The 16,609-nt window shown below is 40.8% G+C and overlaps 1 protein-coding gene across 2 annotated transcripts; it reads right to left on the reverse strand.

Annotated features, from left to right (window-relative positions):
• Window positions 1-1,181: 1,181 nt before the first annotated feature.
• On the reverse strand, window positions 1,182-16,589 carry LOC146710907 (transmembrane protein 184B-like). Of its 2 annotated transcripts, XM_085453581.1 has the most exons (10): window positions 16,086-16,589; window positions 13,518-13,751; window positions 9,648-9,813; window positions 4,913-5,003; window positions 4,662-4,737; window positions 4,348-4,439; window positions 4,064-4,233; window positions 3,035-3,229; window positions 2,688-2,714; window positions 1,182-2,173 (listed from the first exon to the last, which is right to left on the reverse strand). In XM_085453581.1, exons 2-10 carry the CDS (start codon window positions 13,749-13,751, stop codon window positions 1,944-1,946), a joined length of 1,281 nt encoding a protein of 426 aa, XP_085309707.1. In that variant the 5' UTR covers window positions 16,086-16,589; the 3' UTR covers window positions 1,182-1,943. The 2 variants fall into 2 exon arrangements, with proteins under 2 accessions (XP_085309707.1, XP_085309709.1); XM_085453583.1 differs by lacking the exon at window positions 2,688-2,714 and having other exon boundaries at window positions 16,086-16,588.
• Window positions 16,590-16,609: the final 20 nt, after the last annotated feature.

A 16,609-nucleotide genomic window follows, 5' to 3' on the forward strand; every position in this document is an offset into this window, starting at 1 on the left:
CAATGGCGTCCCAGTCGTCGTCATAAAGGTTTTGCAGCACTAAGTTTGACTTTATTTACAGCGTTCCTTCCATTTGGATATAGTATTTTCTGGATTAAAATACAATAAGCTTTGCAAAACTATGATCTGACAGTGTTTTGAAGAAAATGCTCAAGTATGAAACGCTCAGAACAAACACACTCGACCTTGATTTTAACTGAAGCAATGCAGGTTTAGTAGAAAGATACACAAGTAATGCGGTCACTGGGGCAGGAGGCGGCTGGATGGGATGTGGGTCACAGATGGAATCCAAACACTTTCACCCACCTTCTATTGGCTGAATATGATTTTCTCATTAGGACAAACTGAAAACGCACACATCACTTTGGCTGGTTTGACTCCTTTTCTCACAAAAGGTTGGGCTGTGATGTACTATGTGTCGACCCGCAGTCACTAACTCTAGTCTGTTAAATCAATATACACTCAACGTAAACAGAATCTCAGCTTTTATACAGCTGTGCTCTGCCATTCAAACATTTAGAGCCACAAACCACATGCAAGTTTCATACCATACCAGCATATTAAACATAATTGGATAAAATATGAATGCATAACTTAAACAGTTCCAGCCATCTTTTGGAAAAAGAAAACATAATGCCAACCAGAGGATTTCTGGCCAGCCCGAAGGAGTTTAGTCACTTTTCGTGTCCCTGTAAATGTACTGACAACCAATTTTAAAATGCTCAATATATTCAAGTACAAATGTGATTTCAATCTGATTTAAAGCCTTGTTTTCACCAGCATATCTTCGCATTCTCTATCTGTAGCGGCTAACAACGTGACTTATTTGCCGCTGCTGTCGTAGTGATGCCATTACAAATGACACCAGCAGAGGCAGGGCCGATCTGTGCAGCACGTAATGCCATTAATTATGAGATCACAATTCAGGGCGCATCACAGCTGGGCCGACTATGCAGGAAAGTGCTGCTCCATCAGTAATCTGTAATCTGTGTGGGCGTTGTCCTTCCGTCAGTCCTCCTGCCTACGCTAAAAATCTCTCCTACAGCTGTTACCGTGCTTCTCCGCAAACAATATAGAGTCTGGCCAACAGCTGGAATGCCATTACATTACATAATGATGACATCCACAGTAAACTCATAAAATTTCTAGGATAACAATAACATACATCTTCGAGCTCAAACAACATTTAGATAAAATATTTATTTGTCATTGAAGTCATATATTAAAAATAACCCCTGCAATTCAAAGGTCACTTGAAAAAAACAACAAACCTAAACTTTAAGACAGTGTCTTGTTATTTGGAGCAAAGGGTGCTATTTGGCAATATATAATTACAAAGAGCGAGAGCGCTAGCAGAGAGGTGAGGAGGAATATTGATATTGATTATGAATCAGTGTAAAGAGTAAAGAATAAAGAGGCCACGTGTCTCAGAAGAAAATGGCACTTATTTTCTCCAGCTCATATCTAACTTTTTTAATGCCATAGTGTCATTAGTGCAGGATTAAGATGGTATAATGCAGGCACGGTTATCTGTACGAATCCATTTTCCACGGGTGAATACAAAAAATGCATTTCTTTCAGCGATGGCCTAAAATCACAACTAAAACAACACAAATAATAGCTTGGACAGTTAAAGAATCAACCTCACTCCTCCCTCACTTTATTTGTAACATCTACATTCTTTTCACGCTCCTCATTTCCGTGCTGTAGCAAACATTTCCTTTTTCCTTAGAAAGAACTCTGCCCTGCCTCGGTTTCAGCAATCTGGCAACCATGTGACATAAATCTGATCTTTCACTGTTATCTAAATGTGAAATAACCAGAACCACAGCCTGAACTTCCATGTTGAGGTCGGGGAAAAAAGATCCGATTCTTCCGTGGCTGCTAAAAACTTGAGAAGGGCTACAGGAGTAAGGGTTAGCCTCTGAGTGTGTGTTTGAGTCTCAGAACTCATCATCAGAGCTGAGTAGAAGGGTCTTTTCATTGTCCCCGCGGGTGCTGATGTTACTGTGGCTGCGGGAGAGCGGTGGCCCTCCACTTCGCTCTAACGTAGACTGCTGGGTGTACTGCTGATAAGCTGGGGAGAAGTTGTGGATGGCGTCCTGGACCATGTCTCCTGGATTCATCGTCTCCTTCAGGCTGCTGGAAATGCTCTTCATTGGGGCACAGCGACCTGGAGGTGTGATGGGAAGGTGGTAAATATTAAAAAGAGACACTGAATGGAAGCAATACATGAGCGAAAAAGGAAAGAAACTAAGTTTCCATCCCAACTGCCAGCTGGATTGTCCAAATAAACCTAAGCATTGTTGCAAAGAATATCAAATATATTAAGATAAATATTATCCCTCCATCTGGCATATTTATTATCAAGGCAAGGGTTTACGACAAGGGTAGGACCACAGACTGAACAAAGTGGGAAGGTGGAATTAGCGGACTGCAAAATAAATGAGAGAACACAAAACAACACAGCGAAATATCCATCATTTCAAAATCTAATGGAAACATAAATATCTGTATTTTCTATACAATGCTGAAAATGAAACACTGAACTGAAACACATAACACAAGCGATGGAAATGCAATATTTTTTTAAACCACAATCAAGGAGAAAAAAAAGACATCAAATTCCATTTTAACATAAACAACTGAGTCACATACAGACAAAACATAGCTAACATCAGACGTACCGTACTGTCCATAGATAGGAAATGAGCCTTGAGTGCCGCAGAGTGAAGGAGGAGGAAAAGGAGAGAAAGAGATAAGAAACACAAGAAGGTCAAGATGAAAATAAAAGAATAGAAAAGAGGGCAGATGAAAAGAGAACAACTCAAAAATAAACAGATTGTTGAAGATAGGAATCAAAGTAAAGAGGAAGGGACACAAAGAGTGAGGTCAGATTAGCTTTGAAAGACTTCATCAAGAACCCTCTGTTAATCACATAATAACAATACTATAATACTGTTAGTTGCTCTTTGAACATTTCACTCTCTACCACAACCAGACATCAACGCACACACATAAACATGCCGCTTACCATATGAATCCAGCCTTTTGTCCATGTAGACCTTGTAAGTAAAAGCATGGCGCAAAGCAATAGCAGCAAAGAACATCTCAATGCAGATGATGAAGTTTTGGTAGCCAGCAGCAACTGTTCCTTCCCCCACAGAGAAATCAGCAGAGTTGATCTGGGGGATAGCGCCACACTTCTCCAGGATGGCCAGCAACATCCCTGAAATATACAAAGATAAGATATGAAAACATAAATCAAAACACTGATGTATTACTCCATGAGAGTTCAGCAACATTTGAATCTGTGCATGGAAATGCCCAAAACTGGCACTAAAATAAACATATTTGGACCTGGCACAAAAAACCTTTTTGGTCTGTAAAGCTAACAGACAGGTTGCTTTAAACAGTAAAAACTCTTTCAATGTTAGCGCCAGAGCCACACCGATTAGTGAATACTGAGAGACAAAATGAGCAGCTGTCTACTGGGGTTCTTTTCCATTAATTAAAGTCACTATGTTTGAGGTTGCAGTTCCTTATATGACATATATTGTAGTTTCCTCTGTGATTAATTCTTCAAACAACCCATCAAAGAATTCTGTGCTCCAGTTTTGGTGGGTTGTTTTTAGCACAAAATAGCAGGTATCTGTGTTGGTATGAACCCTTCATGGAGTCTAACCAAGCTTGGTAGGGTTAGATGAAAAATTTGCACTCCACCACATCATCCAAAATTGTCCATTCTGGCAAAAGCACAGCGGCAACAGCAATGATGCAAGAATCAAGGCTTCAAAATGTAAGAGAACCAGTGGCTATATCCATCTGTTATATACAGCCTAGGCTAGGGAGCCGGGGACTGAAGAGATCACCTCTCACTGGGACTGTTTCTACAGTATCTACAGTATAGTGACTAGAATGAGCAGTCTTCCTTGTTCCAACTCGCAACTCTTCAAGTCTGAGTTTACATTGGTCACCTTTGCTAGGTTTCCAGTTGTGTATAACAAGCTACTTCCAAGGTGAATTAAGAGAGGATGTATAAAGTTAATACACACACACTTACCCTGCCAGAAGGAGAGAAAGATGACTGACTTGACCATGAAGAACTTGAGCACTGGGTTATACGGGACGAGCAGCTCACGTGTGGCAAAGTAGAAGAGGAAGAGAGCGTAGAGGGACAGACTCACAGAGATGTTGTAGATAATTGTGATATACAAGTAGCCACTAGCCACACTGGAGGAGACAGAAAAAAAAAAGATTATATAAATGCAAAATCAAACAGTCATTTCAACTAAAGCTAAACACTAAGATGCTGATGCTCTGGTTGACAGTGCTGTGGAAACATACTTGAAGTCTCCATCTCTGTATTTCCCAAAGGCCTGAAGGATGACAGTGATCACTGCCATCAGTGGTTTTACCACGCAGAACTGGAGAGTTGCCTGCACAGAAGTGAAAGACATAACAGTTGGTGATGTGTGATACCTACAGTCATTCAAGCTTAAAATATTTGCAAGTAGATATTTTGGGTATGCTTACGAACACGTTACACTTTTAGTAAATGGAGAAAACATGTATTAATACTTGTCTGTCACAGTGGACACCACAACACTCAAACAGAGTCAGTACAACCTAAACCTCCACCCAAACTAAAACACTCATACCTGTTTGCAAAACCTGAGGAAGCCAATGGAGTAGGTCCTGCCCCACAGACAGCATGTCCCATACATACAGCTTGACCTAAAGTGACATACAGGTTAAAAAATACACACACACACACACACACACACACACACACACACACACACACACACACACACACACACACACACACACACACACACACACTTAACATGAAACAACTGAAGTAACCAATTATATGGGCAATTATACTATGAAAAGGAATCTGACTTACTCGATGGGTTTCCCTCTGATTTCAGCCATTATGGCGCTCTCTCCTCCCAGATACTCGTAACACAAACTCAGGAAGTTGTAGATGACAAAAGCTGGAGAGGATGACACAGAGAAAAGGTTAGAGTTTTCCAAAGTGGCTCTCTGCATCTGGAAAACAATTGCCAGATTTAAATTTTTTTAATTTTTTTTTAACTGGAGTTAAGCTGCATCAGAAAGCACAAATGAGAAACTGCGTCATCAAACTAAGGAACTGCATATCAGTGATATGACAGGAAGAGAAACCGCAACCTTCATAATCTTGCAGGATTTAGAACTCCAAAAACTAAGCAAACAAGCTAAAAAAATACACTGAAATGACAGATATACAATGTGATCAACACACAGTGGTAGAGCTCAGGCAGTAGAGTAGCTCACCTACTAATCAGAAGGTTGGTGGTTGCTGCTCCAGTCTGCACGGGCAACATACTACTAACCCCAATTTGTTATCCAGCAGAGTATGATTGTGTGTGAATGTTAGGTAGAAAACACTTACACAGGAAAGACATAGAAAAAAGTACTTGTGTGAATGGGTGAACGAGGCAAGTTGTAAAGCACTCTGAGTGCTCATTTAGTGAGATATAAGAATCAGTCCATCTATCACACTAGTAAAGGAATTACTATGCTTTAATAACTCTGTGTAACTCTAATAGTAACAGTTAGATTTTGCTGACTCTATTTCAGAACTGCTGAGACTGCCATTTCTAGACAGGAAGTGAAACTTATCAGTAGTCTTATGAATGACTAGCAAACACAGAACGAGCCTTTGACTGTGCATCCAGGCACAGTAATTCTTCTATGCAGCAAAAAACACCCTGCAACAGTAAAAGCTTGTGACAGTAAACGCTTACTGAGAGCAGTGTTGGTCAAGTAATACCTAATTACTGATTACTTCCCCAAAAAAGTAATCCCGTTACTTTACTGATTACTTATTTCCAAAAGTAATTAATTACTTAGTTACTTTTTAAAAACACGATTTACAACCTGAATAGGTGATAAAGTGATAGATCTTTCAGCCCAATTCTACTTTTTCTACATAATCCATCATACAGAATGTAATCAAATGGAAAAGTCTCTTTTTAAAACTTGTTTTATTAGTTTTAATCTTTTAACTTTATGCATCAAGCAAAAATTTAATTATATGCAACATTCTCTGACTGGAAGAAATTTGTTTAATATTTAAACCTATTTTCTGCACATTCCAGCACATAAAAAATAAATAAATATATATATATATATATATATATATATATATATATATATATATATATATATATATATATATATATATATATATATATATATATTTTTTTTTTTTTATTTTTTTATTTTTTTTTTTTTTGTGTTTACATTCACTCTTTCAAATAGATGCAAGTAAAACACAACAGACAATAAATAGAGTCAAAGACTAGTGGTCCTGTTGCTCTATTTTCACCTGTAAAGCAGGAGTGGGGTAGGCGGAGGTTTACCCTGGTGCAGGTGAGCCGCGGTCAGTTGAAGAATCCGCGAGTTTCTCTGTGAGTTTCCCATTACGTCGTTGCGCACTCAATGCTTGCTCGGAAGTTTAAGGGTTTTTTTCGCTGTAAAAAGAAGTTTTCTTCCCACGCACAACGGACGCTAATGTTTTTGTCACTTTTTATGGAATCAAACTCAAAGGTCAGTACTTCCACGCTTTAAACTCTGCACGCTCATACTCTCTCCTGCACTCGATATATGATCCATTGTTGATCTGCACGCAACTGTTGTCACAAACGTCGCACTTGCTTACGTCACTGTCATGAGACATTCTCGCAAAAAAAAAAAAAAAAAAAAAAAAAAAAAATCACGGTTTTAGTAACGCAGTGTTCCTACGTGAAAGTAACGGTAATCTAATTACCGTTTTTGCAATAGTAATCCCTTACTTTATTCGTTACTTGAAAAAAGTAATTGGGTTACAGTAACGCGTTACTGCCCATCTGACTGAGAGAGAACATTTTTTTGCCAGAAATTAAAAAAAAACAAAAAAACAATTTACAGTTATATATGTAGACCATTGTGTAATTCATCATTATCTGATATCAAAAATGTAAAAACATTCTCCTGGATTTAATATCCATTATTCTTTAAAAATCTAAATATTTTTAGAAAAATCTCAACAAAGCATATAGGGCAGTTGCATCATACAGTGGGGCAAAAAAGTATTTAGTCAGCCACCGATTGTGCAAGTTCCCCCACCTAAAATGATGACAGAGGTCAGTAATTTGCACCAGAGGTACACTTCAACTGTGAGAGACAGAATGTGAAAAAAAAAATCCATGAATCCACATGGTAGGATTTGTAAAGAATTTATTCGTAAATCAGGGTGGAAAATAAGTATTTGGTCAATAACAAAAATACAACTCAATACTTTGTAACATAACCTTTGTTGGCAATAACAGAGGTCAAACGTTTACTATAGGTCTTTACCAGGTTTGCACACACAGTAGCTGGTATTTTGGCCCATTCCTCCATGCAGATCTTCTCGAGCGCAGTGATGTTTTGGGGCTGTCGCCGAGCAACACGGACTTTCAACTCCCGCCACAGATTTTCTATGGGGTTGAGGTCTGGAGACTGGCTAGGCCACTCCAGGACTTTCAAATGCTTCTTACGGAGCCACTCCTTTGTTGCCCGGGCGGTGTGTTTTGGATCATTGTCATGTTGGAAGACCCAGCCTCGTTTCATCTTCAAAGTTCTCACTGATGGAAGGAGGTTTTGGCTCAAAATCTCACGATACATGGCCCCATTCATTCTGTCCTTAACACGGATCAGTCGTCCTGTCCCCTTGGCAGAAAAACAGCCCCATAGCATGATGTTTCCACCCCCATGCTTCACAGTAGGTATGGTGTTCTTGGGATGCAACTCAGTATTCGTCTTCCTCCAAACACGACGAGTTGAGTTTATACCAAAAGGTTCTACTTTGGTTTCATCTGACCACATGACATTCTCCCAATCCTCTGCTGTATCATCCATGTGCTCTCTGGCAAACTTCAGACGGGCCTGGACATGCACTGGCTTCAGCAGCGGAACACGTCTGGCACTGCGGGATTTGATTCCCTGCCGTTGTAGTGTGTTACTGATGGTGACCTTTGTTACTTTGGTCCCAGCTCTCTGCAGGTCATTCACCAGGTCCCCCCGTGTGGTTCTGGGATCTTTGCTCACCGTTCTCATGATCATTTTGACCCCACGGGATGAGATCTTGCGTGGAGCCCCAGATCGAGGGAGATTATCAGTGGTCTTGTATGTCTTCCATTTTCTGATGATTGCTCCCACAGTTGATTTTTTCACACCAAGCTGCTTGCTTATTGTAGATTCACTCTTCCCAGTCTGGTGCAGGTCTACAATACTTTTCCTGGTGTCCTTCGAAAGCTCTTTGGTCTTGGCCATGGCGGCGTTTGGAGTCTGACTGTTTGAGGCTGTGGACAGGTGTCTTTTATACAGATGATGAGTTCAAACAGGTGCCATTCATACAGGTAACGAGTGGGGGACAGAAAAGCTTCTTACAGAAGACGTTACAGGTCTGTGAGAGCCAGAGATTTTCCTTGTTTGAGGTGACCAAATACTTATTTTCCACCCTGATTTACGAATAAATAATTTACAAATCCTACCATGTGGATTCATGGATTTTTTTTTTTCACATTCTGTCTCTCACAGTTGAAGTGTACCTCTGGTGCAAATTACTGACCTCTGTCATCATTTTAAGTGGGGGAACTTGCACAATCGGTGGCTGACTAAATACTTTTTTGCCCCACTGTATTCTGTGCGGTGGTCAGTGGTATACTTTCTATTTTGCTGAGGAGTAACACGCAATTTAAAAAAACTGACTGGGCTGCACAGTGATCGCAGTTTTCCTGCTGGCCCAGGTGTTTGTCGGCTAATCTAAGGGTAATCCACAGACTCAGGCTCCCTGCTGCCTCAGCTTTCTTTACAGTTGAAAGCTGCTGAGCTTAAAAGTAAGCCTGTGATTGCAGCACATGGACGACAATTGGGTCCTGGGTTTTTCAGTACTGCATAATTACAGATACAGTATGTTTTAACTCTGAAACAAGAACATACGAAGAAGCTAATATTCTTTTGAATGGCTTCTCCACGTAAACCTAAGGTTTGAACAGTGGGTGGGTTGGGCTTTTGTGCCTAGATCACAATGTCATCATCATAAAGGGTACAAAAAAACTGACATGGAGTCCTTAGAGCAGTTTGAAATCTGAGCTTCTGTCTCACTGGGGTTACGTGTACGTACACCGACATCCTAACCTAAAACTCTGTTTATGTTTATTATAAGCATCCACTACTAGTTACCAACAATATACTATAAATGACAGAAAATACCAAAAAGCACTTTGAATAATGGTGGGATACATCATGATTTATCTGCTTAGAAGTGAGATGCCTTCTCAAGCATTTGCTCTTTTTCCACTCAGTTGCTAGGATACCTGTCCCCCCTCCCTGCAATCCCAACAGGCCATGGAGACATGAGAACAAAGATGGCAACCTTTGTAAATGAACACACTGTAAAGGCCCTCTGTTAGTGGGCACAGCACATAAATTCTTACACCCTCACACTTACTCTCATTGTTGTGTTAAATGCTGACCATACTGTGATGGCACATGTGGCAGCGTATATTCCTGCGTGCAACATAATAGGCTAGTGTATTTAATTTGACTCTGTTACTTTGTCCACTCACCTTCATAGCAGTCTCGGACTGTGTCGAAGTACACGTAATACTCCTCGTTGGTGAAGAAAAGCAGGCTGAGCCAGGAGTCAAAGGCATAGATGGGAACTATGAAGAGGATCCTAACTATGTGCCGCTGCTCGTTTGGAGAGCTGTAGTAACGTAGGTGCATGTAGATCTGAAAAAGAAAAAGAGGTTAGAGAAACATAAGTTCATCTAAACATATAAAGTCATTTATTTAGAAATCTAAGATTAAACTGCTCCTATAAAAGACACCATCATCTAACAAGGAGCTCCATATGCTGGAAAAAGCCTCCATAACTTAAAGACAAAATTAAACGAGCAAGTAAATATTGTGCAGTACTGGCAAAGGTGTATCTACACTCACCACCCATTTGATTAGTTACTGAAGTTAGGTAGTTGCTGAAGTTCGAATTGAGCATGAGAACGAAGAAGAAATGTAAATTATGTGACTTTAAACTTAGCATGGTTGTTAAGGCCAGATGGGCTGAGTATTTCACAAAGTGCTGATCTATTGGGATTTTCCCACACAACCATCTGTAGGGTTTACAGAGAATGGTCTGAAAAAGAGAAAACATCCTGTGAAAATGCCCTGTTAATGTCAGAGAAGACCGAGAAGAATGATCAGGTTACTTTCAGCTGATTGGAACACAACAGTAACTCAAATAACTACTTGTTACAGCCAAGGCACAATACGGTCGACCTTGATGAGCTAGAGCAAATTGGAAAAACAATGCTTGATCTGATGCAACATTCAGATAGTAGGTCCACACAACATGGATGGACCTATCCTGCCTTGTATCAAAGTTTAAGGCTGGTGGTGGTGGTGTAAAGGTATTCAGGGTTATTTTCTTGACATACTTTGGACCACCAACTGCGCATCATTTAAAGGTGAAAGCCTACAGTATATCGATCTTTTAATGACTGCTTCCAGCAGGATAACGCACCACGTTGCAAAGCTCAAATCATCTCAAAATGGTTTCGTGAACATGATAAGATCACCGTACTCAAATGGTCTCCACAGTCACCAGATTTCAATCAAATAGAGCTCCTTTGGGATGTGGTGAAATGTAAAATTCACATCATGGATGTGGAGCTGACAAATCTGCACCAATTGTGTGATGTCATGTCAATGTTGACCAAAATCTCTGCTAAAAATCAATGCCATGAAGAATTCAGGCAATTCTGACGGCAAAAGCAGGTCCAACCAGGTATTAGCAACGTGTACCGAACAAAATGGTCAGTAAATTTAAACCTGCTCATGAGAGCATCTACACCTATAAAAACAGAGATAATGAAAAACCCTGTTGACATGCTATGTATGGGCTGCATAAACAAAGAAGGAAAATGGTATCAGGTTTCCACCAACAACCTAATGTACCACGTAATATTTCTAATTTTTAAAATGCAAACATACTGTATTTAAACTTGCCTATATAATGATTAAATTTCCTAAACTTTATTTAAAGTTTAGTTTAAAAAAAAAATAGGACCTAAACTAAAACATGGTAAAGTCTGGCAGGGAGCGTGTTTGGGGCCTGCACATAGAGTGAGACAAAAGCTATCAGTGTCATGGAAAAGGGCGTGCTGGTACTGACCAAATAAAAGCGTCAATGCAAAAATGAAATGTGACCCAATAATTGTTTTATCTTGATTTTCTTGTTTTTATAATAATTGAAGCCAAAAATTGTAACTGAAAAAAAATGGGTTAGTAGTTGTCACATTAAAAAACAACAACAAAGAAACAAAAAACAACTAAAAGCACAACATGAGATCAACATGGATCAGTTTTCTCACTGCAAAACCACAGTTCAAAATGTGCTAGGTAATCAGGGTGGCCCAAAGTAATGGCTACCTCATGAAACCTGCATGTGTGCAGTCAGTATACACTTGCCAGAGTCTGATACTGGAATAGAGTGAGTTTGCAGGGTGTGTGTTGTGAGTGTGTGCTTGATGGGGGTAACTGATACTGAGCTTTTATCACTCCTTTTCAGAGAAGCAGATGGCAGGAAGGACAGGGTGGGCTGCTGTCACCAGCACCTCTGTCTGCGCCCTGTGGCTCTTTTCCACTTACACAATGTCCACACCTATCACCTTTCCTGGCCTGTAAACAGACACACCTCTGGTAAAATAACAAACATTGAAAGGGGAGGGGGGGACAACACACCAGGCCAGACAGTGCACTCACAGGCAATCGTTGTTAGGTGACCCTACTTTCAGCACACACATCTCCTGCTCCTGTACGGTGTTATACTCAAGCCAGGAGCACCTGTTGCCAGAGCGACACAAGGCTATTCTTTAACCGAGTGTGTGAAGAGCATCGGCAAACAATGGAAGAGAAATCATTCAACTATGCCTCGAGGTACAATAGATCCCCCTTACATAAAAGGGATGTTACCTGAATGCTTCAGTGTAACATGAGGGCTGACAAACAAAGAAACCTGACAAGGTAAACTGCTCTTATTCCATGAATTGCAGTTCTCTGCAGGGCTCGCACACAGCACTCCACAGGCTTTTAGTACTGCTGAGGTCTTGCCATACAGCCATCGTAAATTGTCCCAAGCTGGATAAATTTAAGAGGGCCGGATTAAATTCAGTCAATCAAACTTGGCACTCTCGTGTGTTCGCGCTCAAGGTTGCCACAAACTAGAATATTCCAAGTTTTTACAGCCTGCAAGGAAAATTTATAGCATGTTGTTTTGCCCATCTCTTTTTCACTGCACTTATGTAATCGTACTACTGCCAGCCCCAAATAAAACACAAAGACATGTATTCGTTTTACTTGTTTGTAATGTTTAATGCTTGCAGCCATCTTAAACCTGGCTCCTAAAGGCTGCTTTAAAGATTTAAATGTGGCTCGGTGACTAAAGACACTAGACTAGGACAAAACTCAATGTCAGCAATTTAGGATGACTGTCTCCCTGCTCCCCGCAAGTCAGTGGAATTAAAGCCATAAAGAAGTAAATATTTCTGAGCTGTGGCAATGGGAGCTTTTTTCATATGATGTCTCCTGCAGCTAACACAACTGGGCATGGTAACAAACAGCAGAGTAGGTTTAGCTGTCTGTGTCAGTCCACATTTCAGCAGGAATTGTCAGTATACAGCCTAGATGCATCAAACTTGTTTTCCAAACAACAACAAATTAGATCCACGTGGCACAATTTGGCTTGCAATGAACCTGTAATGTTGCTGAAATCTCACCATGTGTAGGAGCCTTTAGAAAGCAGATTGTAGATGAGAATAAGTACTTATTTAACTTCTTCACGAACACAGTGTAGCCAATTCATGGGAATGGGATGTTATTTATCACCTTCACATCAAAAACAAAACAAATTTGCAGACAGAAAATCCCATAATATTTGGAAGAAGAATATTTCCTCATATGAAGCACATAACACTACGTGTGCTTGGTGTGTGAACATCCACATAAAGAGTCAACCAACCTTTAATTAAGTCTAAATAAAATCAAACAATCATGATCATGATTCAAATTTGGGTTTTGAGTCACTTACCCAAAACACTGACATTGAGATCAATGTTTCGGGTAAGTGCTATGGGCAAAGACGGGAAAACAGATGTAACCACATTGAATGAAACCATTAACAACATGTTAGCAAAGAGTGCATTTGAGTTTTGCCTAGTGACATATTTTGACCAAATAAAAAGCATAACCTGGTTATTCCTTTAGTGAAACCACCACATAGTCAACAGGTTCCCAAATACCCTTGGACTGTAGAAAGAACTCTCAAAACCCTGTAACTATTATTATTTAACCTCTTAGATCACAGTTTACCCTCTCACAGGTAGCTGTTAGTGGAACATTTCATTTAAACCCGCTGACCATTTAACCACTCTGCTTACCTGGTGGCATGTGATCAGAAGAGCTGTCCAAACAAAAAACCCTGATATAGTTTGGGCAGTGGAGGTCATGAGGAAAATTGGCTCATCTGGTGTTACCACTGGGGTTTTAGGCACCCATGATGTGTTGGATCCTTGTGGGGCTGTAGTGGCTGGGGACCCCAGGGTGAGGCCGCTAGGAGAGTCATTCTCCAACCTCTCTGACAGCCGCTTGACTCGCCACCAAAGCTGACTCATCTGAATGAAGAAAGGACACTTCATCAACAAATATGCTTCTTGTATCACACTTAATTTACCCTCGACATTTTTAATAGCATGCATCGATCAACAGAACATGTTCCAGTTTGTAAAGCCTGAATAAAACACTCTTGATGTGTAAATGCATCTCAGTGGGCTCGTGCGGCCAACGACCTAAATCTCATGCCAATATCTGCCGAAGCTGGAACGAGAAAACAGCAAAAGATAAAGAGCAGAGCAAAGTAGGACAGTGCACAAAAAAGTGCAAATGACACTGCACGGCTGGCAGACGTATGAAGCCAGATCAAATGGAAGGAGTGAAAAGAGGAAGCACAAGGTAGGCGGGTGAGGAGGCACTGGTGAAAACGGGCAAAAAACACACACATCAAGACATGGAGCAGAGGGCTGAAAAATCCCTAAATCACACAGTGACAGATCCGTAAGATCTGGTGACCCAGTTTCTCCTCTTCTTGTTCCCAGTGCTCTGCTCTGGGCAGAATGAAGTGGAGTGCAGCTAGAAATAGCACTATGCACAAACATATCTCATGAGAGTAGTGAAACACCTTTGCACAAATTAGTCAAAAAACGCAGAACTAACACGATCATGCCTGTGGCTGCATGTGGTTGGTGAAAGCTGAAAGCAGTAGAAATTAAAGGAAACAACTGCACGCAAATGTACATTAGGAAAATGGATAAAGGTGTTCTGAAGTTTCTATTCCACAAAGCTAATGGAACAGCCTCAGAATCTTGGGGGCTGGAGGGTATCCAGGCTGTGCATCCTGAACAGGCCCATCACATGGCCAGACACATCCATGCTCTCATTCACACCTATAACCAATTTAGGCACAGGGGGAGCACACAAACTCCACACAGCTGCCTGAGTACACCACTTCTGCAGCTCATAATGACATAATTATGAGCTGCAGAAGTGGCATTCATCTCATAATTACACAGGACTGATGAGGACAAGTGAAAACTAGACAGGCGACCGGCCAAACCGGCACTCACAACATCACACACACATCGAGACAGATGCTCTGCTACACTCCCCCGCCCCCAATCATCAAATTACATCTCCCTGCAACCGTCATCTCTCCACCTACGTCAATGTCTTGGCACAGATTTTCAGGAAGGCAATAATCTAATAGTTTGCAGTGAAAACTAATTTCACAATGACTTTCAAAGCCTCCTGAAACACCAGCTAAATATAGGGTGATTGCACAGTGTTGTCATGGATGACTCATGCCACTTTGCCAAAGCCTAAATCAGCTTGTGGCAATGCAGCAACTGGGAATGAGCCAGTGTGTCGCTTTCTCTCTCTCTCTCTCTCTCTCTCACACACACACACACACACACACACACTCCAGAATATGTTTTCGTTGAAAACAAAACAAACAAACAAAAAACAAACAAACCCAGAAATAAATTTAGAACCCTACAGACAATTCAGTCTAAATGCTTTGCTTGTTTTTAATACCACCACAAAGACACAAGTAGAATATTGTTATTAGCATTATTACTGATTTTAGTTGTACTAGTAAATATTATTATTTGAGTAATTAAAGAGGTTTCAGTGTGATCAGGATCACGTTGATTTAACAGCTGAATTTCTATGTCCAAAATGATAATGTTATGTTTGGTTTTGCCATGTTCTGGTAAGTAAACAGTTAGAAAATGACTTTATTTATAGTATGTAAATCAGTTAAAACATGCCATGTTAAAATAAACATACAAATGATCTGCATATTATCCGTATTAAAGTCTGTGCTCACTGCTGTGCATACGCAATGGAGATGATCAGCACCTTGCACTTACACCTCGCTGGTTCCCAGTGGGCCACAGACAAGACAGATCATCAGTCCTGCTGACTGCACCCGGGGAAAGATTTCAAAACATGCATTGTACTTCGACATCAATCGAATTGGCAGTCTTTGTGACAAGAATTAAGACTTCAGGCCAGGAAAGCTGTCTGAAACATACTGTAACACACCAGGGCACCGAGGCTGTGTTCAGCCAGATGAAGTGAACACAACAGGATTCAGCAGTGGTTACAAGTCATTTTTATAGTGTTAAGAGCAGATTAAAGAAAATACACAAAGGACGAGAAGTCAAGCTTCCCAGCTTTCAACCCTTCGTATTAGTGCACACAGCCGTGCTATACATGCAATATCAGACAGGTGAAAAATTCAGGCGGGATAACAGTTAGCACACAAATGCTGATTTATGACAAGGTGTTTGAGCCATTCCGTTATGAGTGTTAGGAAAGACACAATAAAAGCGGAAAATTACAGCCGCTGATCGGCGCTCATGACTCCGTGCTGCCGCTTTGCTTACCTCCTCTGCAGTTGTTTGATGTGCGCCGATTTGAATCCAGGCATCAACTTAGCTCATCGTCTCGAATCCAATCTCGAGCCTTTCGGGAGTATAAAAAGTTACCGAGCCAAGCTATTGCATTCAAACGAGGGAAAGCCACGTATGTAATCACTGCATCTTTCTTTCAATTCCGGAAACTGGCTTCTTCTGCGGGAAGAGTCGACAGCTGCGCTTTAATGACGCCGACCTCAGCTGCTAACCAGTGTTAGCGAGCCCTTTTCTAGCCTAACACAAACTTAGCAGTTACTTCTTCCAGTAGAGACAAACCAAAGACGTATAACACGGTTTTAGAACGCTTTAAATAAAACACGACGCTGAGGTGTAAACTGAGAAAATAACTGGTATTAGCTTGCCATTTCCAATCCAATGCTAATGGACTACTAACGCCGTTATTTCACCCACATCAGCAGCAGCAGTTCTCTGTATCAACAGCAGCGACTCCGCTCAGCGCATGCGCAGTCACGCCTTTGTCGTTCTCCGTGCTT

The sequence above is a fragment of the Copadichromis virginalis genome, linkage group LG4 (assembly GCF_057382275.1).
Source record: "Copadichromis virginalis isolate Kocher_CV1m ecotype Utaka linkage group LG4, C_Virginalis_male_GT1.1, whole genome shotgun sequence".
Classification (NCBI taxonomy): Eukaryota; Metazoa; Chordata; class Actinopteri; order Cichliformes; family Cichlidae; genus Copadichromis; species Copadichromis virginalis.